This window comes from Anopheles gambiae, chromosome 2 (genome assembly GCF_943734735.2).
Source record: "Anopheles gambiae chromosome 2, idAnoGambNW_F1_1, whole genome shotgun sequence".
NCBI lineage: Eukaryota > Metazoa > Arthropoda > Insecta > Diptera > Culicidae > Anopheles > Anopheles gambiae.
Genome location: NC_064601.1, coordinates 47,527,434 through 47,549,216, shown reverse-complemented (window position 1 = coordinate 47,549,216; position 21,783 = coordinate 47,527,434). Strand labels below are relative to the sequence as shown.

Below are 21,783 nucleotides of genomic sequence, written 5' to 3'. Positions count from 1 at the left end.
CTCGCTCTCTCTCTACACACAGATATATGCAAATGGGGGCTGTATGCACTCTCCTAGCGAGCGTTTGAGTGATTGGATGGAATGCTGCTCAAGAGGTCACCGTCAGTTGCCTTCCCGCCTTCCGCCGCCATCGTCAGCTGTAGGGCCGTACGTTTTTCCAGGGCCATTGGCACAAGTTATGCCCGAGCGCGGTACGCATTTGTTTCCTTTTCCAGCAGTAGTAGTAGTAGATAGGGCAAACGGTTGGGCATGTACAGGCCGCAGTGTACCCGCGCAATAGTTAATTATGCCGCGTGACTGACGTAATTAGGTAGGAAGAAGTTACGGATTTTATCGTGTTTGCTGTTGTTATGCGCAGACCCTTGCTCATCCATCTACTAGTCGTGTTAATCGCTCGACTGCAGCTTTTAACGGACACAGACCATGAAGCCGCCACAGCTTGTCCTACGGTTAAGATGCATTGCTTTTCGTTACAGAAGAATAAAACAATTTATTAGCGCGTTAAATCAATAATAGATTAAAATTATACACAAACCAAACTAAACAAAATGACTCGTACGATTCGAACCGCATTCTCAACAAGGGTTAAAAGATCACGCTTACACCTCTGCAATACGTGGTAGGTGCACTCGCGTGCACTAATATATTTGCTATTATCATGCTTGCAACTTGGGCCAACGTTCCGATTTGAATGTAATAACTATCATTGCAATGCCAATTTGCTGCCATTATATTGCGTCAATCCCGTTTCTGTTGTTGTTGTTGTCCGTCGGCACTAAAACTTCCAAATCAAATATAAATATACCTCCCCTTCCACCGCGTCTACCTATAAACAGCGACATAATAAACTTGGTGACTGGCTCTCTTCCTTTCAATAATTTTAACTATATATAAGAAATATATATATCTATATCTATGTATATATGTATACTCTATATATACTCTATATAACTCACGGTGTGCACCCTGGTGTGAACGTTTCCTTCCTCTCTATCCCGCTCGACTTTTGTCGACTACTTCGGTTTGCTATGCACCCCGTGAATGTGTGACCGCGTCCGTTTTACTCTACCTGGGCGGCCAGGCTAGCACTTGGTTATTATAGGGGTTGGTTTGTTCGAAGCAAATAATACAATCCTCAATACATTCGCTCTTTGGAGAGACCCGGCATGCCGGCCAACTGCCGGCCTGGTTGGTGAATGAAAAACACGAAGAAGCAATCTTCTAATCAAAACGTAACGGAACCGCAAAAGAAAAACCAACCGATACTTTTCGAACATATCGTATAGGCTCACAGGTTGGCTGTGGTCGCAGGTTCAGGGACCACGCACGGGTCGATTCAGTCCTTAGCGTTTGAATAACTACTTGTCAAGAATGTGGAATATCAGTTCGAATACAATATCGTGCAGATCGAGATGTAGCGCCGTGGCCTGCCGTTCCAGCAGCTCCATCACCGCCTGTCCGAGCGCGTTCGAATATAGAGGAGCTAGCTGGTTTCCGCCACTTCCCGCCACGTACGCCATCTGGTGGGAAAAAAGAAAAGTTTTCACCTTTTTTTTTACACGAATCCTTACAAGGAGAGGGGTAACGCGCGCATCGCCATACCTGACCGCGATTGGAGCTAATCCGCAGGGCTAGTTTGGTGTGTCCGTTTGACGCCAGCAGATCCAGATACTCAACCAGTGCCTTGCAAGCCGTTTTGGCGACCGTTTCCGAAATCTTCGACATGTTGATCGGATCACCGGGATGGTTAGATTCTTCGTCTCCCTGGAAGAGATACATGTTGATACGGCTGTTAGGAACGATCTTTTACACTGTTATCACTACCGTTTACACCCTACCTTTAAAATAAAGACCTCCGTCCAGCGGATGATGTGGTTCGAGTTGGAATAGTCCGTGCCCCGGTGGACCCGAATGCTTGGCACACCGTCGAACGCCTTCCGATCGATCGGCGACGTGACGCCTATGTTGAAGTTCAAATCGTTCGACGTCCACTCGATCGACACCAGCTCCTTCTGGCTGTCGTCTCCCTCGGTCGGCCCACACACGATCTGATAGTCTTTCATCGCTTTCAGCGCCTCCTTGACGAGCTGCAGCTTCACCGGCGGTATCAGCACCCGCAGCCCATCCTCCAGGATGGTGCACCGGCCGGTCAGGCCCGAGTTGGGCTTGAGCGAACCGTCCAGCACGAGAAAGCTCGCTCCGGTCACCTTGCGCGGTTGGCTCTCGATGTCGATCGCCTGCGTCGTGTACTGCGTCGCTTCCGGGCATCCCGACTCCGTGTTCTGTATGCACACCAGATGGCCGTCCGCCAGTTTGCTAAAGTTGCCGCCCACCGCCATCAGCTGCTCGCTGGACCCGTCCACCACCTTCACCATCTGCTCGTAGCGGTTGCGCGGTATCAGGATGCTCGTCTTGTGATCCTCCAGATGGATCACCATGCCCCGCACGCTCGGAATGGTGTAGCTAAAGTGCCGAAAGTCCGCCAGCAGGTTCACGATCGTTTGCGCAATCTCGACGTACACGGATTCGCGCTCCCGTTCGCTCACGTGCGGGCACGGATAGTACTGGTAGAGGGCGCCGAGGCGCAGCATCAGCCGCAGGGGCAGTATTTTCGCCCACGGCACCTCCCACCGGTGTATCAGGATGCCGATCAAGTACGGAGCTTCGGGCGCGATGACCGCCTTCATGCACTGGTAGGTCGGGCGCACGTACAGAAACCCGCCGTGGTTCTTCGAGCCGAGGAAGTTGTTCGACCGGGCGGGCGAAAACCCGAGCTCGGTGATGATGTGGCCCCGGTCTGCCTCGCAGTAGATTTCGTTCAGGTGCACGAAAATGTCCTTCGGAAGCACGCGCGAATCGCCCAGCACGAGCAGGATGATTATCTCGTCCTGGCCCACGTAGTGCAGCCCGCGGGTCGTGAAGTTGATCACAGTTCGATTGATGCAGCACGCCAGCTCCACCACCGTCACGAGCACGTGGAAGTTCTTCTGGATCGCGAACGTCAGTGTTACCTCGCGCAATCCCTCCAGCAACGATGCGTCGTTTTCGATCTCCACCAGCTTGCTCTCCGTGGGGCTGATTCGCTTCAGCACCGGTGGAAGTTTGTTTTCCTCGGCCGGAATCAGCGACGCCAACTGGCCGCCAACGCGCGGAATGGCGTTAACGTCATCCTCCCCACCGGGCGGTGTCTGGACCCTCGGTTTGCGGCCTCTCGGGGGCGAGGTGCGGGTCGGCACGGCGTCCCAGTTTTGATCCAGCTCGGTCAGATCGCACCCCGGCCGTATACCGTCGCTGAAGATGACGTTCTTATCCTTGCGCATGTTCCTAGGGGCTCCCGCACGCTTCAACACTCCCACCGGGACCATCACCGAGATGGGCGACTGGGGCTGGTTGCTGGCGGCGGCCTGCTGCAACGGAGGAATCACCGAGCAGTACTCCATCGGGTTGTTCGGATTTGGCTGCCGCTGACCGCTGGCACCGGACACCGCCAGGCTGCTGCGGCTATCGCCACTCTGCATTCCCGCCAGCTGATACTGTTCGGCCTCCATCGCCTGCTGCTGCTGAATGCTCAGTATCACGTCGCACTCGATGCACACCCGGGCCTCCACGTCGCCCAGGTACTCCAGCTTGGCCTTCAGACAGCAGCACGTCGAACAGAGCACCTGACCGCATGCCCGACAGTGGTGGCGTCGCTTGATGACGGAAAACTTTTGGTTACACTGCATGCAGAATTTGGTTGAATTGTCCGGCACCCAGAACGGCTGTATCTTGCCGAGCTGTGCCTGTGCCGGGCTTAGCAGCGGGACGACCGGCACTGGAGCGGCTATCGGCGATTGAATCGGATCGGCAATGGCTAGCCGTGACGCTGCTTCCTCTTCCGCTGCATGTGATGCGGTCCGTGCTTCGATCGACGTTCCAAAATCGTCCGAGCTTGTGGAAGATAGTGCAAGCCCCTGCTCGGGAACGATAACGCGGGATGAAGGAGGCGTGTGTCCGGGGGAGGCTGCTATGCCACCATCCGTCAAGCCGGCTTCGTTCACCACGGCCACACTGCCAAGTTCTAGCGAGGTTGGCCGTTCCGGATGCGGCACAACGTTCGCCGGATCATCTTCGCCGGCAGCCGACTGTCCCAACCGACGCTCCGACTCCGTTTCCGTACAATCGATGAACCTTATCTCACTTCCATCCTCATCCAGCGTAAAGTCACCCGGTTCCTCCGTATCGATTGGGATGGGAATTTCCAACTCCGACGCTGCTGCCAGGGCTCTATCCGATGGATCCACGGCTGCAGCTACTGGTGTTGTTGCGACCACTGCCGCAGTTGCGCCCATCGCCAAATCGTTAAACTCCAGCGTAGATGCTTGCGAGATCAGATCGTCCTCGTTCTCGCCACGGGAGGAACTGGGACTGATTTCATCATCACTACGACTATCGATACTGTTCTCATCTGCAGCGCGATCTTGCACGATCATTGAACCGTGCTCTACATCTCCACCAGCAGGGGCATCAATCTCCGGTTGCTGTGATTCTGTGGTTACCGCAGGGTCTAACTCGGTAACGGACTCTGCGTTTGGCTTCGGTGGCATCGCAGATTCTACATTCACGCTGCGAAAATCAAACTCCTCCAGCTCCTGCAGATAGCTCTCTAGCTCCGTGTCGGACACATCGTCCATCGTCGATTCGAACCCTATCACCGGTTTACGAGCATCTTCGCCCTCGTGCGGCTTGCCCGGCCGTTCCACATCGTCCTGCGCCGTCGTTTCTATCTCATCCTTTGCTACTGGCGCTCCCTCCACCACTTCATTGGTTTCGCGCACCAGCGGCACCTGGCCGCTTCGCGACAGATCGACGGCCACAATGGAGGAGATGGACGAGATTCCTTCCAAATTTATCACATCATTGCTCAGCGTGTCCGAGTACAGGCTGTTCTTGTAAGAGAACGCCGACGTATCCTGTGCATCGCCAGCCGTCGTGCCCTTTCGTGCCCCTCCCTCATTGGTGGTGGCCAGCGTGGTCATCGACGATGTGTCCAGCACGTAATCATCACCGCTCAGGGACGATAGCTCTTCGGGAAGCTTTTCATGAGCCAGCTCATGCCCTTTGGCTTCCTGCTGCTTGTCGGCCTCTTCCACATCGCTGCTGGACGCCGACGACGATGACGACGACGCGGAAGAAGAATGCGCAGAAGACGATGCCGATGAGGAAGCGACCCGTGACGAACAGCAGGACACCGAGGAGGCAGAAGAATCGGGCGATGTTGCCGGAGTGGACGCGACGTGCTGTGGGGAAGTCGGCACAGAGGATGACGTAGCCGCAGCGGAGGATGTTTTCACTTCCGATGAAATCGAAGAGGTCGACGGAGGAGTCAGGAGTGGCTTCCGCTCACTGGGTATGCCCAGATCATGCGAGTCCGGGAGGCTCACATGCTTCGTCGCTCCGCCCAACTCTGTTCCGCCCGCGTTCACATACTCGTTCAGACTTGAAAACACGGTTGACACATTAACTACGTTGGCCTTAAATTTTAGCTTTTCCTGCGCAGCTGTCGCCGGTCCGAGAGCAGCTACCACTGCCGACTGTGGATCCGCTGCCGTGCCATTCACTGTGGCCTTGGCGTCTGTAACAAAGCACACAGAGGATCATCGCAATGCGCTGTTTACCTCCACAATCTATCACACTCACCCGCTGGCCTCGTCGCAACGCTGTTGCCGTCGTCCTCGTTCAGTTCAAGATCGTCCAACACCTTGTCAATGTCTACCAAATCCATTGTGTGGCGGGGGTAGCTTCCGATGTGCGCAATCGGAACCGCCCTCTAAGTGGTCGATCAAGGACACCCGTTTGCCAATCCTATCCGCAGCTAGCACGGTACCGCTTTCATAGGAAGAGATTTTCACGCAGATTTTTCACTTTGCGAACTGGAAGCAGAGAAAACATGTTACAGCTAATTCCAACAAAACAGCGAGGACATTGCTACCATCAACATCATGTTGCGGCAGTTGCAATGGCTTGGATTGTTTTTTTCAATCGTGAAACAAAGTCAGGGAACAAAGCTAAAGGGTGTCGTTACAATTTGCACACATTTTAAGCGAGATAATTACCTAAATCTTCCACAGAAAACTATTATTACGCCGAACTATGTCTAGACATAATTTTCCTTTTGCTTACAACCTGTTTATCATCTGTCAGATGACTTCAAGAGAAGGTGATGTCATTCGGACCGATTTGACATCTTAATGACCTTCACAGGATGACAGCCAATGTGCAGCGATCAACAGAAACAACAATCGTTTGTTGTGTCGAAACGATTCCATTTAAAGCTCTCCTTGTGCAATTAAACTGAATCGTGAGGTAATTAGTTAACCATAAATTGTGTATTTATTCTTTCAGCTTATTTTACCGTTTGATAAACCTCACCGATTGTCGTGCATCGTGTGAAGTCGCTGTGAGTCGCCTATCACAAGCAGAGCGAGCTTAATATTGGCTCTCGTTTCGATGCTTTTGTCGCGAATAGTGTCTGCCTGTTTGGTTAACACTTTGATTTTCACGTCCACATACCGTGAAGCTTCTTCAATCGTAAACTCTACATAAACCTTTAGCCCAACGTCCACCAGTATGTGTTCGACGCTGTCAGCACGTGCCTTCATGAACATGTTCCCACCGATGTTGACCTGCGTCTTGAACTCTTCGCGTCGTTCCTGCCCCAAGATTGTTTCGATCATATTCTTTAACTGCACATACTCCATTATTTCTGCGTTGATTAGCTTCAATTGCGTTTCGTACATCCGTAAATCCTCCTTCAGATGCTCGTGGACGAACGCTTCCACGTCCTCCGTCGACATACGCTGTGTGACCATTTTGGAATCCGGCAAAGGGTACCTTAAACTAAAACATTTGATGAATCGATTGAACAACTGCTTTTCCCCTAAGTGTGGCATACCGGTTATGTAGCCATACCTACTTTATTGATCTAGGAGTTTTTGTGCCCGGCAAAAACTGCTGTTTGTTTATGTTTAGCAAATGACATTTCGTTCGGCATTCCCAACCAACAAAATATACGTTCCAAAATAACAAAATGTATAACCTTTGTGTCAACAGCTGCCAGACACTCCGGAAAACCACCGCAACGAAAAGATTTACAGATGAAATATAACACATTGTAACGCTCCTTTTTTCGGTTGACCGATTTTAGTCCACCCATCGGCGAGCGAAATTGCTGTAAGTATGCTTCTGCAGTGCAAAATATCAATTTAACACTAAATGATCTCAAGTTTTTTTTTATTATACTCGTCTAAAATGAAGAAAACCAAACACTTTTTTTGTTTACAACAACAAGCGTTATTTTTCGATTGTCAACCTTTTTCGTTACGCTACGGGCATTAGAGTTGGGCAACACGCACAAAAAAGCGGAACTGGGTCCGGACGATTCCAACAAATTTCGGACCCAGTTCCGAAGGGAAGGTTCAATCCGACAAGCCGGAACCGCCCGGAATAGTCCGGAATCGTCGGAATCGTGTGGAGTCGTTGGAACCGTCCGGAATCGTACGGAATCGACCGGAATCGACCGGAATCGCCTGGAATCACCCGGAATCGCCCAAATCGTTCGAAAAAGTTTAAAAACAAATCAATTTTTTTTCTATAATTCGCACTCAGTGTAGTGCGAATTACTGAGCGTGAACTGTACATTCAACATGCCTTCATTTTGTATAATAGATTTGTCCTTGGATGGCCTAAATTTATCGAAATGCTTACTCTCCTTGCCTCATAAAAACCGAATTTTTGACATTATGTATAAATTTTCAGATTTTCTTTCAACATAATAAATAATCATATTTATTGAAATAGATGTGTTACTTCAATTTTTTTTATCTTAATCTGATTGGTAAAATTAATTTTATAGAATTTAGTTTATTTTTACCTTTATATAAGATCAGCAGCCCATAGTTTTGAACATGGTACTGCAAGCGCCATCTGTTGCGCAAATTATTTAAATGAGTGGATAAAAAGCGACCTCACTTGTCACACAACGGAACTAATCTTTGGTTCATATAACAGATGGCATTCGATGGAAACCGGCACGTGTTCAAATTTTGTTTGATTTGATTACAGAACAAACATTCTTTGTACTATTTCTCACCACAAGCAAAATTTGAACAACCTCGAACCTTGTAATGTAATCGAGCAAACAGCCCTATTGTGTAATTTCACTTCTATTTGCTCATTAAAATGGCCTGAAATTGCAGCTAAAAGCTTGTCATGTGACAAATTAGATGCACAACCATCGCATGCACATAAGTTGACCAAATCTGTTTTACGTTTACCTGATCGTTGTTAGTATAAAAGCCTGAATTTTTGATGGGAAGTTTTTCCATTGCCAAGGAATAGCAATAGAAGTGCAACATGTTTCATCTGCGCTGTTGGATTGGTTCGGCTACATTGCTCATCTGTGCGCTTTTGCTCAACGCAACAGCAGGACGAAGTGTAGGAAGTCTAGTTACTGTGAACTGGTGTGACTCTTATAGGAAATGATATCTGTATTTTATGTTTTGTGTACTATCTTAGCTGTCTCGTCCTGTTCGTGATACGGTGACAGATGGCATCGAAGTAGAGCTGTCCGCTTCGGGAGAGGACATGCGGTCAGCTATTCCAGTGATCAGCGACATTCAACGTGTGGAGAAAATTGCCGATCTGTTGATTTCTATCGGGGAACACGTAATTCCTGCCTTGCTGGATGGGTTGGCCGAACAGGTAACTGCTGCTAATCCGGAACGAAGACTTTTGCACCACATCGACAAAGCAGTAGCGCCGGATCAAACATTATAGCTCCGCATAAACCGAAAGCCTTAGTGGTAAAATGTAAAACGCTGGAAGATAGTACATAAATACAAACTATCTATTTATTAGCACCATCGTTGAGGGATACACTTTACAGTAGCTCTTTTGAGATACATTGCAACAACCTAAATCAGTCTACCACTGTTGTAACCAATCGGAAAAGTCGAAAGAATTTTTACAGTTCTACATCGCTGCTGCCAACTCGGTGGTCTGCTTTTTGCTCGTCTTTACGTACGCCAGAAACGTTGTCCAGATGAGACTGAAGAACCCGGCCACGACGATCTGGTTCTTGGGTTTGACCAGCGAAAAGTTTACCGTCTGCACCATCGGCCAGTAAAAGAACCCGACTTTGTAGGTGTCAAAGAACTTGTCCCGTACCTCGTCACCGGCTTGTTGCTGCGACCGGCGCTCCAGGATGCTCATGCCGTAGAAGAACAGCACGATGGCGAACGGGTCGTATGCGGCCTGCTCGGTGAACGCTTTCGCCAACGACGACCGAAAGTCCGTCCGGGGCCACATGATGTTGGCGCATCGCATCCAGCAGTAGAGCATCGGCGCGGACACGAACGTACCGTATAGGCTGTAGCGTAAGCATCGCTCCCAGTCGTAGTTCTTCAGCCGCTTGCCCTCGAACGTCTGTTGAATGAGACACCCGATCGGCCAGAGCGCCGAGTACGAAATCATGCCCCGCAGGATCTTGTACTCATTCGTAACCTCGACGATGAATTTCCACCACATGGTGAGGGTGTGTGGGTCGACTAGTGTTGGAGCGGCGGTAGCAGACAGTTACTGAAACAAAACAAAAAAGAAAGAATCAAAATAGCAACAGAGGGTGTGAGAAACGGTTTGGCATGATAGACAGCATACGCGGAAAGAGAGGTTCATACGTGGCGCGACCGACCATGCTACTGCCCATGCACACTGGAAGCGGAGATGAAAAATCAATAAACTTAAAGTAGGCCAACGCCGACCGGTCCCGGGAGAAGCGCAAGACCGCGACGACGCGTAATCCATTCACCTTCGACGAATGGGTGCCCGTCGTCAGCTGACTCGTGTGCGTTGATGGTCAAAAGCAAGTTCAAGGTTTTTGCTTGCCCCCTCCTTCGCGGCAGTTTTTGCAGCCAGTTACGTTAGGGCTTATTCCATACCGACCAGAAACGATGTCCCGATCGAAAACTCGTTTGCATGCGCGTTTTAAAAAGGGGTGAGAATGATCAATTGCACGTCGATGTATTTTCGGGCAAAGTTATACGTAGAATATTAGATGAAATTGCATTTGGATATTGCTCACTCATAAAATTCCTAATAAGAATTGCAACCAAATTTCTAACTTGAAATTTGTTCACCGGTTCAGAATAAGGTCTTTGTAAAGTTTGAGCAGCGTTCGGGGCGTGGCTAAGTTTTTATATCGTATTTAGCACACCTTCACCAACAGCCCGGCTAGCTCAGTCGGTAGAGCATGAGACTCTTAATCTCAGGGTCGTGGGTTCGAGCCCCACGTTGGGCGCTTGACTTCTTTTTTTCTCACCCCATGCCTTCACACCACTGTGATTCTTTTTGTTTTCCAGTTTGCAGGATTTGTATCACGCCCACTGTATATTTCCTCGCTGCAGCCATCTATTTTCTTTCCTAACGCAGCCAGAAACAATGTGAGAAATGGTTTTAACTTTGGCGCAAAGTTAAACTTGCTTTTATCAATCGTCGTTGTTCAGCGCGCTGTGTGGCAAGGAGGTTGGTATGATGCGAGAAGAGGGCGGTCCAACCCGCCCGAAGACATAGTGGTGTGCCGTGCAACTTTTGTTGAAAGTTTTCTAATTTATGCACTCCGTTATCTGTGATAAAATTGGATTTCTCTCCCTTACTGTGGTGTGTGCGGGGCAGTTTTCGTAGGCTTAGACACTTCCGTCCTTGGCTTTCCGTTTGTGCAGCGCTATATAATTTGCAGAAATTGTGAAGCGTTTACTAGCGCACTTGTGCTGTATAACAACCTGTGAGTGTTCCGTTCGTTGTATGCAAATTCTACTGCAATTGCATTCGGAAGAGTGGCCGTCGGCCTGTGGGTGGTGGTGTTGGTGTGAGTACTTCTTATCGGAGTAATAATTTATTATTTCATTCAGGAATGCAGTGGAAAGCCTCTTCGCTTCCGGCGAGTTATTCAAGTGGGGCTTAGCAGAGGGGGTGGTAATATTTCTCACCAGTGGGACCACTCCATCCAACAGCATAGCTGCATATTGATCGAGCGGGACGAGGGACTGGCTTGTGCCGTTGCATGTCGTTTCGTGAGAAAATCCTTCCTCAAAAGCGTTTTGTCATCGTTAACATGATTCGGAATTTTTATGCTCCATCGCCGGAGTAACACGAACGGTACCAACACGGTAAGTTGCCATCCAGGTAGCGGACAGGCAATGCATGCATCATCAGCATCATGGGCACGTGATAGTGATTGTTAGCAGCCAATTTGGACGAATGGTTGCCTACAGCACCACACTGCCGCCACACTCGGTCAAGGGCCAAGTAGCTCAAATGTTTGCTGCCTTTGTCCCGCACAGTAGAACGCACAAGATAACGACAATCTTTCGGTGGCTGTTTATGCCGAAAGGATTTTTCCAGACATGGAAGAGAGCATGCAAGGCGATAGAGGAAACACAACACAATCGTAGATGCAGCTGTGTACTCAACGGCCCATACAGACCGGACCATAGTGTTTGCGTCTGATTTGATCTATTTATCTGTCGTATTTATCTGCTCTCGTCCACAATGCCATCGCCATCAATGCAGCGCGTCTTCTACTCCCCATAACTTCGTGGACAAACGCGATTGAAAGATGTAGGCAATCGCAGCCCATAATGACACATTCCACGAGGCAAGGCTGAGAAGGGAAACACGACTTAGCAGGCGTACGCTAGGGGCCTGCAAACGACTCTAAAGGCAAGCGACTGCTAACAGCATAATTACATATTTACTGTTGCTCTCGCTGACACAAACAACATGTGCACACAACAGCGCGACTTTCGAGATTTCATAGCTGAACCGTGCCATGGGGTGCGCGTTAGAGTGTTTTCTCGCAATCAGCCGGCAATGCGTAGAAATGAGATCAAATTGATGTATAATAGGAGCAAACGGCAGCAAAACCGTACGCTGAGTGCAATGTATTACCTTCAAGTGGCGTCGTACGTCACTGCAACAATTGAATCGGGCTGAAATGAAGTTACATTAGTTTGCATAAAATTATAAGCAAACAATGCATCAAATGGCCAGCGACTGTTGAAGCAGATAAGAACTTTACGAACGTACTATTCAAATTATTGTTTAGTATCTCGTGCTTAAAAACAACATATACATTAACATATACATATACAGAGATGAAAATACATTTTCATTAACTACTCATTTATGTATTTAGCTTGATGCGATAAGATATTATACAAAAATCAAGATTTTGCACTGGAGTAGTGGGTTGAAAATATTCGTTCTGCTGTTTTAAGCCCATTCAAGTTAAATTGCAAAATGTTGAAGAGAGCCGGATGATCCCATTTCACGGACTAGTCTCTAACGATCTCTGGTATGGGGCACAATTTGATTTCCAAAATTGATAGTCAAGTTTAAATGGAATTATAAGAATATTTGAAAAAAAAGGCCATAACAAAATCATTTATTTGTGTATTGCCAATTATCCACATTGCCTCTTATGAGGCTTCAGCAACTTAAGAACTACCCTGCGCTATTTATAAACGATTAGTCTGTAAAGAGCTGGCGTCAGGATAATTGAAAAGAGCTAATAGTTGATCGTTTGAAGAGGCAATGGAGCAATCAATGAATAAAAATATATGGAGGACAAATTGAGACTTCGAGACATAGAATTCCTGATGTCATTGTGCCCTAGTTGGTATATTCATGTTTGGACTAGCTAGCAGATCTGGGGATCATGAACAGAAACAATCTCTGATATTATAATTATCATCAGATATATACTTAAAGTACAGTGTGAATGTGAACTTTGACGCATTCTATCTTCACGGGGTTAATTCGTTAATATGTTTGGTGTTTTGCGTCTTCGTAGGCATATACTCGTAGAGTTTTAAGCGTTCAAGTTCAAGCTATGCCTTTTTCTATTTCTTTTTTGGAACACAAAGAAAACATTCCTATATGACATATAGGAAACTAGCTAAAATACAATAGCAAACATGGAAAGAGATAAATACATAAAAATGTTTGTTTATGTACTGCAAATGCAATATAGATTTGATTTAATAACCTCATGAACACAATTCAAAGGTTGAGTTGAAGTTCTGCACAACATTCGAGAATGATTTCTAGGTACCGATCCCTCGACAACTGTCGCCGTTGCTTTAATTATGTTAGTTTAACCAACACACGAAAGCTATCGCTCCAGGAAGTTCTCGGCGTGCGTGCGGCAACGCTGTTGCCATTCACACTTCAGAACATCTAATTCCTCAAACTCTCCGCATTGGTCTGTGCGGGGGTAACGTACGGGCAAAAATTACACTCTTCAAGCGCCACACTCTCTGTGCAACGTGGAAAAGCGACAGGCGACACCTCAATTGGCACCGAATGCACGCTGCTGCTGCCGTGAGATGATGGCAGTGCAGTGGCCACGTGCCTTGGTAAAATGCTCACATCGTGCACCGAGCGGTGATGGTGTGTGCGATGAATTATTACAATTTAAAGCAATCACAGTCGTAGCACACACCAGAAAACTGCACATTCTTTGCCAGCAGCGCACGACGAGCGGACGGATTTTTGGATTCCACACCGGCTCTCGCCAACGGTGTCGAAAATGGCAGGGAAAAAGATGGAAAATTGTCCCTCCCCCTACCCCCTGCTTCCCTTGGTGCGTTTGAAAAATGTGCGCAGCGTATAAGGCAGCGTCGGTGGAGTTGCCTTCACGTGGTGGAAATTGGAGGGCGATGGAAGGTGTGGTAATGGTTAACCCAGGGGCGTCGAGAGATGAAGGCACGTTTGTGTGCGCACACACACGGGGTTCATATAATTTACGTTCATTTAATCATACGAGCTGATGAATTAATTGTTCCGACAGCGATAGCTAACAGCAGCAGCGGTTGAAACACTGTCCGGGCACGTACAGCGAACCTGCCCCAGCGATGGTGGGTTACCGTGTGTGTGTATGTATACTGTTATAAATTACCTTGGATTACACTTTGCAGCTGAAAATCGGTGGCCCACTTTTGCGACAGGTCACACACATGCGAGCCGCGTGCACTGGTTTTCGTGGAGAGCGCAGGAAAGGCGGGAATGGCGCGAGAGGCTCCAACCATACTCTGTTTGGCGTGTGTAGTTTGGTGTCTTACTCATCCATTAATGTTGCTGAAGCATGCAGCATACATTGTTATCAATGAAGGTTATTAATTCCAACACCAGCAGTTTTGCCGCATCATGGCGAAGTGCAGATGTTTTAGCGGAAACCATTTTGCTAATGCACGTTCGTATAATTTTGAGGCAAGCAAAGCACCAGAGCGAGGTGCTCGTCAATTATAGCATCGAACACCAATGCTCAAACGCAGGATACCACTCATATCTGGCGGACTAACACCCCGCGTTGATGGCAAAAATCGATAGAAAACTGACAGCCGACGCACAGTGAGAAGAGTGAACTTAAAGTTGATTTAATAATCTTATTCTATGTGTTTTTAAACAAATTTTACGACAATGATGACCTGTTTTCTATTTGAATATTTTATTGTATACATTTTTTCAAACTAATAAAATTTAAGCTGAAAATTTGAGTTTGGCGTGTGGTTTTGTATGTTTGACATTATTTCAGCCGCCAACTGTAAAATTCCATATAAAAGGGCAAAACTCCCAAATATGAGAAAATACTGCTAAGTCCTTTTATAAAAACGGTTACAAATATGTTTTCCTCACTGAATATTACTTGAATCTGATCTTGAATTTAAGAAGTATTTATCGCTCACATCTTTATTGAATTGTAGTAACCGTATAAATTGAGACGTGTACGGAAATATACAAACAATTTATATGATAATATTATATTTTATCAGCTTATACAGGACAATTCGTGCAGGAATAACAATAAAATGCTTATTGTGTTCAATTTTCAGTGGATTGATTACAAGTAATGTTGTTCATGACTGACCCCAAAATTTATAACATCATTAGCTCCAAAATGCATACCATCAAATATCAAATGTTTGTGTTGCTCATATTCTAAACGTAGTTTGGATAAACTCTTTACGTAGGTTTAATTCTCTGTATTAGTGATTAAGAGAATTCCCCCGTAATCCCCTAGAACAGAAGGCATAGTCCATTTGAGATTTATACCAGGTCCCGATGGTCCATACTAGCACAACTATTTTCAATATTAACGTTGTCAGTAACCAATGCACGTAAATCCTTTTCCTCTTCTAATTACTGCACCTCCTATACAGAAACTATGATAAAGGATTGCACACAGTGAAACAGTAACGAGCATGCTTATTACAAGTAATGGATTGTTGTAGTGCGCCATCCGTCCAAAGCATAGCTGTAATGAATTCATGATAATTGTAGCGTAAAATTAGCTATCCAATTGAACAGCACTAAAAGAGTCTGCGTTTAATGCTCTGCAATTTTATGCTGAGTTCTCGTTTGCACTCTTTTTGCACACTTGGAAGGGTGGCAGGAAGAGCAGAACAGAGTTCCGACACAACCGGTGGATGATTATGCTGCCGGGCCAGGCCTCATGCCTATTGAACTCTACCCCACGTTTCAATATCTCTGGTGCGCAGTGTTCCGGGTTGTGTCCGAGTTTGTGCACGCATGAAAATAAAATATTTAATCAAAATGAATCCCATGCGTTTGCCGCTTGTTCCTGCTCTAAACTCCTTTTGTTCGGTAAATCCCCTTTTTGCCGCCAATTTCCCGGACTGGAGAGCCGGCATTAAGGGTAAGCACCATCAGCCGGGTTCACTGTTTTATTAGTTTTGTTTGCGAACATTAAAAAAAGATGGACAGAAACGTGCTGACCGATGCTGAACCGTATCCTGCGTCGTGCATGAAGAGTGTTCAGTGGATTCGGGGGACGTCTATAAAACTGCAACAGCAGCAGGAAAAAATATTGAACGTAATGCGCTTGCCCCTCCTGCCGTGTGGGCGCCAGGGGAATCGTGTACGGGAATTTGTGCCGCAGCTTAAAATGAACATAAAATTTCGAATTGCTTTTCCTCCCGACACTCCGGGAAATCGTTCGAAAGGGGGAGGAGAAATGGAATGGGTTTACCATGCGCACTTGTATCGAGAGCATGGTGCATTCATAGAAAATGAGGTATGAGCTGTCAAATAGAATCGTTATCATGATATTAAAGCTGCCTGATCCATTCGAATAGAACTAGCGCTAAGTGAAATGCTAAATTTACAGTAAATTTTATGATTACTACACTCATTTTGCAAGAAAAATTTGGCATTTGTTGAGTCCAACCCGGAAAAGGGCAAAGTTCCGCATCGCGTTTTGAGACTATAGTGCGAAAACATCAAACGCATATTCCATTTTATGATTGCAATATTTATGATGGTCGCGTTTATTTATGGAGTATAAAATTAATTACGTTTAATGTTCGACCACCGCACGAGGTCAAGGCGCGGGAATGCTTTAAAGCCCTCGACTGAGCCGCCAATCTCCCTTAGCGTATCGTGCCTTCTTACGAGGTGCGATAATGAACGCGTTTGAACTTAGCGTGGCATGATTTCGGCCGAACGGATACGGTTCTTTGAAGGTGTGTGTTGAGAGTGTTCATTTAAAGATCGGTTCTCAGTTCCAAGGGTCGATTCTAACTGGCCGGCGCCGCCGTCTTCACACGAACCAGCCAACCACACACCGTCTTCCAGGATCGAAAGTTTTACGAGCGAGATCGTCTTTACGTTGTTTTTTAAGCATACCTTTTGGGCATGGGTTTGATGAGCGATCCACCGATCGTCTATCGTAATCGTCGGATTGGCTTCGCTAACCTTCCGCAAAGTTTGTGCACTGTGTTTACAACGGCAACCGGCACCATTTTCACCAATATATGCGTCGGTGCCGTTTCGTACCCACTTTTGTGACCCGATCGACGGGCAGAGAATGGTTGATGGTTATTATTTGAACGTTAAAAGATTTTTAAGTGATTTTTGCTTTTATTGCGCAATAAATTTACCACAAGGAAACCATTCCAAGAGGCCTCATGTGCAGAAAGCGATAAAAATTTCATCATTCTGCCACTGATTTCATTCGAAATGCTTTGGTATAGTTGAAAAAAATGCAATAATATATTAATACCTTGATTTATCGTTCAATCGTACGATTAAATAATGAAGATAGTTTCAGTATGAATTTAACACCAAAGTTTCATGAACTGAACAAACTAAAAATGATCAGTATAAATAAAGAAAATATAATTAGAATAATGTCAATGTTTATAAAAACTTTCAAACTTTTATAATAACAAAGAAAATAATGTTCATTGTTTTATAAAAAAAATGTATATGAATGGCACAATATCGATCTTTCATTTTGTTGTTTGTTTATTTTTATAAATACTTTGAGTTGCATGTTTCAATCTCGAGTTTTAAGGTTTTTTTTTTAATAGAAACTAAGAATCCGGTAGCATCATTTGCCACATTAAAACTAGCTTCGGCTCAACATAATTTGTAATAACTCGTTGAACTTTTCTCTTTGAATTTACCTTAACCTTATTCTGGGCATCCAGACGACTACGAATTAACCTGTGCATGTGAGTATTGGCATATTTTTACAATGATACTGTAAATATTAATTCACAGATAATGTGACGGCGAATCACCACAGACTATCAGCAATAGAATCTGCTGTTTTAAATGTGCATAATTGTATTTTTCATGTATTTTTATCTGCTAAGGGCTAATGCAAGATCGACAAGCGAATCGAAATCATCCTGCCTTATATGAGCTGGCGCGTTTATCGTTACCGTTTATATACCACGTTACCCTTACTGTGATCATAGATCACAAGGCCCTGTAAACAACATTTAAAATACTTTTAGAGCCTTGGCTCTAATAATATTCTGTTCTCCTAGATTAAAAAAAACCGTATACGATTTTTTTATATTTCTTTTAAATGTCTAACAAGAATGCCGACCACTACCTGGGTGTTTTTCAATGCTGTTAAACACAATATTCGATGTTAGTAATTTAACTATTTTGAAAATTTCATTTAGTAACGGGCATAGAACAACTCTGTTATGTGTAGCGTAAAATGATAAATCATTTCGAAATGTGTCGAACTTTCCAACTAGCGATCATGCTATCGGTTATCACCCCAAAGGAGTTCAATATATCTCAAACATCCCAACGTTTAAACATGTCGTGAATCATGAAGGGACGTATTACAACGCCTCGCGTCTGCATTATCGCCGCACGTATGACACGAAGGGTCCCTTGTCCACTGGACCACTGCCAAATCGGTTGCGGTCATCGTGACGGCCGGTTTGTGCGGTCATAAATTTTCTCGTCTTATCGCACGCCCCGCTCCAATGTGTCATCCAAACCCCAAATCCATTTCGTTCGCTTTACCTTGTTAATTAACAGCAACGGTCTGGTGCGCGTCTGTGTCTCCGACCCATCATGACAGGCCCATGCGATAGTCAAACATCAACCCACCGTACCATCATCATCATCATCATCAACCTTATCTGTGTTCTCTCACGTGCGAAATCGCAGCACTGACGTCCACGGGGCGTTAGAAAAATGTGTCGTGGTCGCTCATACGGTGCGCGATTCATATGACCTACGATTATTATCGGCGCGGGCACAACAACAACCACAACAACGTAACAGCTGATCACTCATCGGGCGCGCATCAGCTGATTGTCTCGAGTCGTGGACCGCTCGGGCCCACTGGTCGTCATTCCCCACTGCTGGTAAAACCACACCCGTACCAGACGGAGCGCCGAGGAATTGGCGCCACAGCGATTGTGTGCGGTGCTTTTGCGTCGTCTCCACACTTCGGCCTACGTACTTAGGAACAGGCTCAGAGATAAGAACTGTGCCCATGTCTACGGCAGCAGCAGCAGCAGCAGCAGCAACAACCGCGATGGTATTTAATTTAGCCTTTTTACGAGTTTTATTTTTACCGCAGGTCCAGGTTTATTGCCGTCCCGCACATCACATTGACACAATCTTCGATCGTCGGCCCCGGCCCGCCCTTCGATCGTCGCCCTCTTTGGGTAATGAATGAAGTGAGCTGCTCCCGCGTGTGTTTGTTAGGGCCAGACAGGGAAAGGAACAAGACGAAACAACCAGGTTATCGATTGTTGACAAAACAATTGAGTCGCGGAAATTGCAGCACCAGTAAAATGCCCACCGTTGCAAGCGGTAGCAGGGCAGGCAGCAAGATGGTAATGGGTTTATTGCACCGTTTACGGATCGGATCGGGCCGCGGTTGTGATCATTCTAGATGTTGTGCGTGGTGTTGGGTTGTGTGCCCCGAAGGAACCACAACAAGGTAGACATTTCTTAACCTCCCCAACAGCCAACGGTAACCTTCGGAAGTGGTGCAATTAATTCATAACTTCATAAGAGGTTGCTCTTTAAGTGGTTGATTATGACATTAAAGATAATCGATGGATTCTATACCCTAGTACCACAACTGCAATATGTTGGGTTGTTTGGGGTACTATGAAATCAAAAGTTGTATAAGTTTGCACTCAAATTCATTAGTAGACAGCTCGTATCCACACATCAGAGTTTGAAATATATTGACCATTTTCCATGACAGCTCTTGGGTTAAGTTTCTAAAGGAGATTTTCATCGGCAATCGCGATGCTCATGTGATCGTACAAAAGATCGTTATTGTAATCATATTTTGCTTGGCTGCTATACAGGCTGTATCAAGATAAACAGGCTGGCAGTAGAAAGAGACCCGAATCGAAAGCAAATCTTTATCACGGTACGCTCTTAAGCCTTATATTGATTGACATTGCAGGACAAGCCATTGTGCCCCCACGTATTAATTACTTACTTTACCACCACGCTTTATAAAGTTGGTAAAAAGGTCCCGCCGCTCGCCGAGCCGGACCGAGCGCTGTCAGCTTTGTGTTTATGATGTGGCTATTGTTTCGCTGCCCATATTGGCAATTACCGCCTATCTTTTCTCGTTCGCTCCATGCCCACCGATGGCGCGCGGCCATAGACGCTGAAGATAGCGTCATCTTGAGACGGAATTGTGCAGATCGATGAGGGAGAAACCATTGCTCGCACATTATTGATGGGTCTCAGCGATTGGCCAGTCGGCCGTGTGCTGGTCAGCGCCGTAATGGTCGCTGTTGTTTGTTCCGCCGATGGAAATAAACGACAAGAGTTTAAACAAGCCTTTCAAACAACTGGCCACTCCAGACAATTGTGTTTTCGGTTTGTGGGTTGGTTGTACGGTTCGATTATTTTTGTGTTGTTGTTTTACCTTGCGTGCCCCGCTAGGAAGGTAATTTATACTTAGCTCAAATTGAAGCTGTCGCCGCAAGGCATGTTAAAGCAAGGCACAGCCGGTACGCAATATTATCGGCACGTATTGTTTGGCAAAGCAGTTTTATTTATTGAAGTCTGTAGCCAGCTGCAAATCATCCATCGCCGATGCACTGGAGGGCGAATTGTGCTTTCCCATTATGGATGGGGCTACATTGTGGGCGAAATTGTCACGAGAGACGCACGAGTCTGGAGGGCAGCGGGGGTAGCTGTAATCGATTCGAATTGTTCCTACCAATAATCGAATTCACTTATGAAGTTCATGGTTCGTTTGATGTTTCGAATATAAAATAACAAACCATTCATTCGCAACAAAAGATAATAAAGAGCCTGCCAATGGTGCGGGAAAGAGTATTTGTTCAATCCATCAGCATTCAGCTCATGTTACAAAATTAACGTAGAAAAAGCATGTAGCTGCATATAGCACTTTATAGTTATTCTAATTCACACATGGTTATATTCTCTTTTTACTATCAGGATTTGGACCGTTTGGATGAATCGAAAATAATACGAGCCGAATGCATTAGTGTGTTGATGGTACTTCAGATTAATTGTGAAACTGTATATGCTTGTTAAGAGTCATAATACAACTTATCAAGCATATACACTTTCACAATTAATCTAAAGTACCATCAGAACACTAATGCATTCGTCTCGTATTATTTTCGATTCGTCCAAACGGTGACGCATAATCTACGGCACAATGTTGTTTCACCCCTATCTGATGGCGTTTTCCATACAAAGGACCCGTCCAAAAGCCAACAGCACAGCCAATTTAAGTATTTTTCGAGCACTTTTTGTTCGCTGATTGGGTTAATCAATCAATTTACCCAAAGAATGTCCCCGATTATATTGCCATCTGCTTTGATTTGACCGCTCGACTCAGCAGCAGCAGCAGCAGCGTTGCGTTGCCACCCATAAATCGGCATCGTAAATTTTTATCTCCATTCTATTCTCATGGTGAATCTAAAATTATCGCTCGCTTGTCCCATTTCCGTTTTTGGACTGAATTTCTGTCCTCTATTGCCCTCCTGCCCTCTAGCAATGGCTGTTTTTTATCTGCCGAAAACCGAGGGCCACAAAGAACCCTAAAAATCATAAACAAGGGCCAGCAATTTTAGAAAATGAGCACATAATTGTACACTTTCTTCTGCACCGCTCAACGCCAAACGCAATAATCAGCTGCGGGCACACGCGGCAAGCAGAGGGAAATGGGGTGGGAAAACTGGGGTTTGAACATTTGGTGTCTTGTACGGCTCAGCAATCGAGTCAGCCACCCGGACGTCGAGGAAGTTTGCTCCTCGTTACCGACCAATTCATCCGTGTCATTTATCATTTTGTTCACGTTTTCCGTCGACGCAGTGGAAGCCTCTCCCGACTCTCCAACCGGCTACGGTCCGTGATTGGACGGGAGGAGCAGGAACAGGAAACAGGACAGGCCCAACA

At 46.1% G+C, this 21,783-nt stretch overlaps 3 protein-coding genes and 1 non-coding gene across 16 annotated transcripts in view; 1 reads left to right on the top strand and 3 right to left on the bottom strand.

The window, feature by feature from the left end:
- Window positions 1-613: 613 nt before the first annotated feature.
- On the bottom strand, window positions 614-6,234 carry LOC1270913 (zinc finger FYVE domain-containing protein 9). 2 transcript variants are annotated; one of them, XM_061640743.1, is made up of 5 exons: window positions 6,096-6,234; window positions 5,680-5,912; window positions 1,839-5,614; window positions 1,603-1,764; window positions 614-1,520 (listed from the first exon to the last, which is right to left on the bottom strand). In XM_061640743.1, exons 2-5 carry the CDS (start codon window positions 5,762-5,764, stop codon window positions 1,359-1,361), a joined length of 4,185 nt encoding a protein of 1,394 aa, XP_061496727.1. In that variant the 5' UTR covers window positions 5,765-5,912; window positions 6,096-6,234; the 3' UTR covers window positions 614-1,358. The 2 variants fall into 2 exon arrangements, with proteins under 2 accessions (XP_061496727.1, XP_061496728.1); XM_061640744.1 differs by having other exon boundaries at window positions 5,972-6,106.
- A 115-nt stretch (window positions 6,235-6,349) lies between these two features.
- LOC1270893 (protein UXT homolog) lies at window positions 6,350-7,067 on the bottom strand. Of its 3 annotated transcripts, none has more exons than XM_061640745.1 (2): window positions 6,956-7,067; window positions 6,350-6,879 (listed from the first exon to the last, which is right to left on the bottom strand). In XM_061640745.1, the coding sequence occupies exon 2, from the start codon at window positions 6,849-6,851 to the stop codon at window positions 6,408-6,410; it is 444 nt and encodes a 147-aa protein (XP_061496729.1). In that variant the 5' UTR covers window positions 6,852-6,879; window positions 6,956-7,067; the 3' UTR covers window positions 6,350-6,407. The 3 variants fall into 3 exon arrangements, with proteins under 3 accessions (XP_061496729.1, XP_061496730.1, XP_061496731.1); XM_061640746.1 differs by having other exon boundaries at window positions 6,952-7,052; XM_061640747.1 differs by having other exon boundaries at window positions 6,935-6,994.
- A 1,799-nt stretch (window positions 7,068-8,866) lies between these two features.
- LOC1270888 (mpv17-like protein) overlaps window positions 8,867-21,783 on the bottom strand; it is a 171,894-nt gene continuing 158,977 nt past the window's right edge. For 9 of the 10 annotated variants that reach the window (XM_061640754.1, XM_061640755.1, XM_061640757.1 and 6 more), the window contains one exon: window positions 8,867-9,618. In XM_061640754.1, coding sequence (XP_061496738.1) covers window positions 9,013-9,567 — 555 coding nt within the window. In that variant the 5' untranslated portion in view covers window positions 9,568-9,618 and the 3' untranslated portion in view covers window positions 8,867-9,012. Of the gene's footprint in view, window positions 9,619-9,696; window positions 9,889-21,783 lie in introns of those variants that run through there. The other variant, XM_061640756.1, reaches the window with a different exon arrangement.
- On the top strand, window positions 10,264-10,336 carry Trnak-cuu (transfer RNA lysine (anticodon CUU)). The gene has a single exon. It is a non-coding gene; the product is annotated as a tRNA-Lys (tRNA).